Here is a 5,720-nt window from a genome sequence, read left to right on the forward strand (position 1 = left end):
GTGAGAAGTTGAGGGCAAGTTCTTACACATCGTGATATATGTAGATGCACAACCTATGTAGTATTGAAATTACCCTGATACCATGATTCTTGTATTTGTTTGTAAATTTAAGTACTAGATAAGACCAGATCTTAGTCTTTAGTAGGACATACTTAATACGGATCTTCTAAAAGGCGTTAGTCCATATTTCGCTTCTTCAATATCCTTGATTATAGATCTATATGTGGTATACATTCTTGATTGAAATGTCTTTTTTTATAATTTTTCTTATCATGAAATTTTATTTCAATAGTTTATTGTTGCATATGTGTTGATTTGTAGTATGAACTATGGATATTGGTGTAGGTGTATCTAGAAGACCATAAACATTTTATTGGACTTCTTGTAAATATCGTGTATTTATCTAAATATTATGTATATGTAAAAAATATTTTAAAAAGTTATATATCTTGTATAAACCTCTATTGGTTTTACAATATAATAATTAATAAATATTTAGGATATTATAATAATTATGAAATTAAAATAATATAAATTATACACTATTATCTTAATAATATAAAGCAAACAACTTTTATAATATCATCAACAATAAAAAAACAGTTCAATATGTGGGTTGAGCCATCTGTCTATGTAAAGACGGTCGAACTAATGTTGTGTTGGGATTGGTGTGGGGATTTGTGGGAAGGGAAGGGAGTGAATTTGTGATGATTAGAGGATGTGTGAGGTTGTTTAGATTGAGGGATGATATAGTGTATTTGTGAGGATGATTTATTGAAATTTGTGAGTGATTGATAGTTAAGAGAGATTTTTTTTTAAAAAATGTGTAAAATGCAAGTTTACAAATTTACCCTTGTTATTAAAAAGTATTTGAATAATGGGTTATGATATATTTTTTAAGTGTAGGTTTGAGTTAATTATTTTTCTCTGATATATAATATTCATTATTACTCCTATTTTTTAGTAAAAAATTAAAAATATATTAAAAAATAATTTTGTGTTAAATTGAAATAAATTTATTAAATATATTAAAATTTATGAAAATAATATTTATTATTATATACATTTTTTATTTTAGAAAACTATATATGTTCTGTTGATATGATAATTTTATTTTATTATTTTTATTATTTATATTTATATGTGTTGGATATCTCAAGCGACTCAACTAAATATGTTTGATGAAGTCATAAGTCTTGAAGAGAAGACTTGTTGCCTCATAAGGGTCTAGATTGTTTAGTTTAGTGTTCGTGTCTTGATTTAGCTTCTCTCTCAAGCATATGATGAAGCGTCCAAGTACAAAACCTTTTCAAAAGAGTTAAACCGTTTTTACTTAATTAAAAAGTTTTTCATTAAACTAAAAGTGCTTTTAATTGGTTAAAATTTCGTTTCCTAAAACACTACAACTTTTCCAATTGGTTAAAACTGGATTTAATCGGTTTAAATTTCTCTTACCTGGAAAGTACAGTTTTTCAATTGATTATTTGAAGAAATAATCTGTTAAATTTTCTCTTATGGAGTTTATTTCTTAAAATTGCTTTTGAGTTAGTTTTGTTTCCATTTTCACTTTCAACTACTCAAAACCTGTTTTAAATCTGACTAAGTGTTTTTTTTGAAAATCAACCTATTATTTCCTTTTTTCAATCTATTGCTTTCTTAACAATTTTCAAAATTGTTTTGAATTCTGGTTTTGTTTAAAGTCTATAAAAGGAAGGCTTGTTTTCTGACTTAAATATCTCTTCACTACACACATACATACTTGTTTTCAAAGCTTGAGAGAATTTTGAGTGAATTGGTTTTTGGGAGAGATTTTGAGTCTTTGATAGTTCTTGGTGCTTTCACTTTCATCACTTGCTTAAGGTCAAGGATTCTTCAAAGTGTTGTTGTTTGGAGGTCCCTTGTTGAGTCTTCTGAATCTGCAGAAAGGTGCTTTTGTTTCATATCACTTATGTTTTGTAAGATTGTGTTGTATTGTTTCTGAGACAATGTTTCTTGAAGTGTATCTGTTGATTTTTCTCGACAAGTGTACCGAATCAACTGTAATATAGTACTCTTTAAAGTACGAATGTCGAACCCACAAAGAACAATTCTAATTAAGGTGTTTTGTTATAAAACTCATTAAGTATAGAAAATAATATTGAGAACATGTTCATAACCAAATTAAAGATTTCACAAGTAACTCAGAGATTTAGGGTTTGATTCAACCAAAACCAAAACCAACTTATCAAATATAGATGAAGATACTTAGGATTGAATTGCGTTTATCTCAATCATCTGTATTTTTGAATAATAAAATATATAATACTCAAAATTACTCATTCTTGATGCTAAATTTAGAGTCATTCACCTTGATTCCTCACAGATGAAATTCATAAGATAATTTCTCAAACACTGATTCCTCATATATTTAACAAATCATCCAACTTTAGGAACAAAATTATAATGCAATCAATAACCTGAAATATATTCCTAGCATTACAAGTTATCAAGTATTTTTGTCTATTTCAGATCCTTAAAAGTACTTTCCAGTTAAATTTAAGGATCAAAATCAGGACTCCATTAATCAGATAGAATGAAGCAATAAGCATGAAAAGAAAATACCAATAACAAGTAGAAAAGAAAATATTATATATATATCACCAAGAATACATTTGAACAAAGTAGATTACATTCAATCCCAAGTTAGAAAGCACTTAGCCACTCATGACAGCTCCTCCAATCTTCATTCTTGATCTGAATTGCATAAGAAGGGCTGATCGAGCAAGTTCTTCTCCTAAGAACAAAGTTCTCCTTTTCTTCTCTCACTAATCTCTCTCTATAAAAATCCAATCTTTTTCCACCGCTTCCTTTTGAGTTGTGTTTCAAAATTTATATAATGAACTTTAGCTCACGTCAGCCAATTTAGCTTAAGCTAGATCTTTCGGTGCATTTTTAGCTTGAGCTAGCAATTCTAGCCTAAGCTAGATTAGTACTGCACCTTTAATCAAATCTGGACAGTTTAAGCTTGAGCTAAATCCTCTAGCTTAAGCTAAATCTTCTAGCTTGAGCTAAATCTTCTTGTGATCCAATTAGGTTTTTGCTTTCTTTCTTTCAATGCTTCATATTGATCTGCAATTTACACAAAAAATGAGATTAAATTTCTTCATTTGTTTCTTGGTTCAAAATATATAACCGATTCAATAATTCTTAGATTATGGTAATTTTCTTACATTAATCAACAATTAAGTTCCAAAGTGTTCAATTTTCTCAATAATAAAAACTATACGTTGACACTTATCAGTATCACTATTGTAATAGGGTTTTACAAGGTGTGTTATTAGTTCTTGTAGTGTTCAATAGCTGTTATTGTTTGTCTTTGCGTAAAAAGATACTTTTGGTTTAGTGAAATCCATCTTAGTGTGAGGTGGGATCAGATGTAGCTAATTTTGAGTGAACCAATATAAATTTGTGTGTTTAAGCTTAATTTCCCTACACATTTCTTTTCTGCATAAAACTGTGCTTATTGGTGTAATATACAACCTGTTATTTAACAGATTAATCAATTGTTTATTCATTTGCTGGTTCTGTTATAAAACAATTAATTTTTTAACTGGAAAGAAAACTTGTTAATTTCTTTTGACTGTGACTTGAATCAAAATGTCAATGTATTTTTTTTTAGTGTTAATCTATTAAATCTGGGTGACTTAATTTGATATCAAGATTTGCTGCTATTCAAGAATAATCTGATAAAATTTATTTTAAGTGAATATTTTGAAACTGGTTTTGAATTTGCTTAAGAGAAATTATTAATTTGTTGTTTCTATAAACAATCTGTTTCCGTTAAGGAAATTTCAACCAGTTATTTCATAAAACAATCATTTTTCTGTTAAGATTGAATATTTTGATTTTTTTGAAAATTAGCCTAAGTCCAATTCACCCCATCTTGAACTTAGACTTTGATAGGGTCAACAATTGTTATAAAGAGCTAAGGATTGAAATTTAATCAAGTTTTATTAATATGGCTGAGTTTAAGTTGCCTTTTGCTGAGAGTGCATCTATTAATAGACCTCTCATTATTGGTGGTGTGAATTATGTTTTTTGGAAGATTAGAATAAAAATGTTTATGAAATCTATAGATATGGGAATATGGGATGCTGTTGTAAATGGACCATTTATACCTATGCATGTGGTAAAGGAAGAAAACATTAAAAAAGCTAGGCCTGAATGGTCTGATAGTGAAAAGAAAAAGCTCAATATGATTCCTAGGCTAAAAATATCATCACTTCTACATTAAACATGGATGAATTTTTCAGGGTGTCATAATGTAGTTCAACCAAAGAAACGTGAGCTTTCAACTGTTTCTCTATTTGGAAAGTTAAGAGAACATGAGCTGGAATTGAATAGATTAAAGGAGCAAGAGTCATATGAAAAGAAAGTTAAGAATATTGCTCTCAAATCCAATGCACAGAAGAAGGAACTCAATGAAGAGGAAGAAAACTCATATCAAGATGGAACTTTGAATTTGCTCACCAAGAATTTCAATAGATTTTTAAAGAAAAAGAATCGTGAGAGATCTCAACCTAAAAGAAGGTATAATTCTAAACTGAATGAATCAAGTTCTACTAATTTCACTTGTTTTGGTTGTGGTAAGCCAGGGTATATAAAGATTGATTGTCCAAACAATCAAAACAAAGATAAGAAAGTGAGCAGAAAGACAGAAAAGAGCAGAGGCGAGAGAGCCTACATATCTTGGGAAGACAATGACATGTCTTCATCAAGTGATACATTAGCTGAGAGTGAAGAAGCAAATCTCTACTTTATCGTTAACAATGAAGAGTCAAGTTGTGATTTTGTACGTATATGCTCCACTGACTTAGAAAGTTATGATCAATTATTAATTGCATTTAAGGAAACACATGATGAATCTAATAGACTTGTCATATGCAACCAGTTAAAAAGTGCAAATAATCTCCTTGAACCTAAGGTTAAGTCTTCAGAAAAAGAGCTGCATGATGATAAAACAAAATTGGTCAATCTTGAATTAATGTGTTTACATGCTTCAATTAAAACTATTAAAATTGCAAAGGTTTTAGAAAAGAAAGTAGAATATCTTATGAAAACCTTATCAAAGCTTACAATGGGAAGAACAAATCTAGAAACTGCTTTAGGTTCTCAAAATGTTGTATTTAGTAAACATGGATTATGGTATAAATATGGTAAAAAGAACAATGTTAAGAAATTATCTAGCTTCTTTGTTCCTACTAAAACAAAATATTCTTTTTGCAATAGTGTTAAACCAGTGCATTTGGTTTCCTGTTCTTATAGAATGGTCATACATCTAGGACTTGTGGTTAGAATTGAGGCCCTTAAACAAGAGGGGGGGGGGGTGTTGAAGGTATGAAGAAAGTCAAAGAAGAATCACAGCCAAAGGAAAGAAAGAACACAAGTTATAAAACAGTTTTAGTTGAATTCCAGAAATTCAACCGGTTGTTTTATCAGCAGAATACAAAAACAACTAAAAGCAGTTTAGGGTTTAGGGTTTATAAAAGAGTTAAGGGAGAGAAACAATCACACAAACAATTTTATACTAGTTCACCCTTACACCAAGAGCTACATCCAATTCCCAAAAACTACTAGGTATCCACTAAGTAATAAAAAATCAGATTATAAACACACAACCACCAAAGAACTGATCTTGATGCCCTCAAGAACACACACTTCCGTTGGCACACCATAATCAC

The 5,720-nt window shown here is 29.4% G+C and overlaps 1 protein-coding gene across 1 annotated transcript; it reads left to right on the forward strand.

Moving 5' to 3' along the window:
• Window positions 1-3,997: 3,997 nt before the first annotated feature.
• On the forward strand, window positions 3,998-5,334 carry LOC137824671 (uncharacterized). Its single transcript, XM_068630343.1, has 3 exons — window positions 3,998-4,214; window positions 4,293-5,161; window positions 5,305-5,334. Exons 1-3 carry the CDS (start codon window positions 3,998-4,000, stop codon window positions 5,332-5,334), a joined length of 1,116 nt encoding a protein of 371 aa, XP_068486444.1.
• Window positions 5,335-5,720: the final 386 nt, after the last annotated feature.

The sequence above is a fragment of the Phaseolus vulgaris genome, chromosome 8 (assembly GCF_000499845.2).
Source record: "Phaseolus vulgaris cultivar G19833 chromosome 8, P. vulgaris v2.0, whole genome shotgun sequence".
NCBI lineage: Eukaryota > Viridiplantae > Streptophyta > Magnoliopsida > Fabales > Fabaceae > Phaseolus > Phaseolus vulgaris.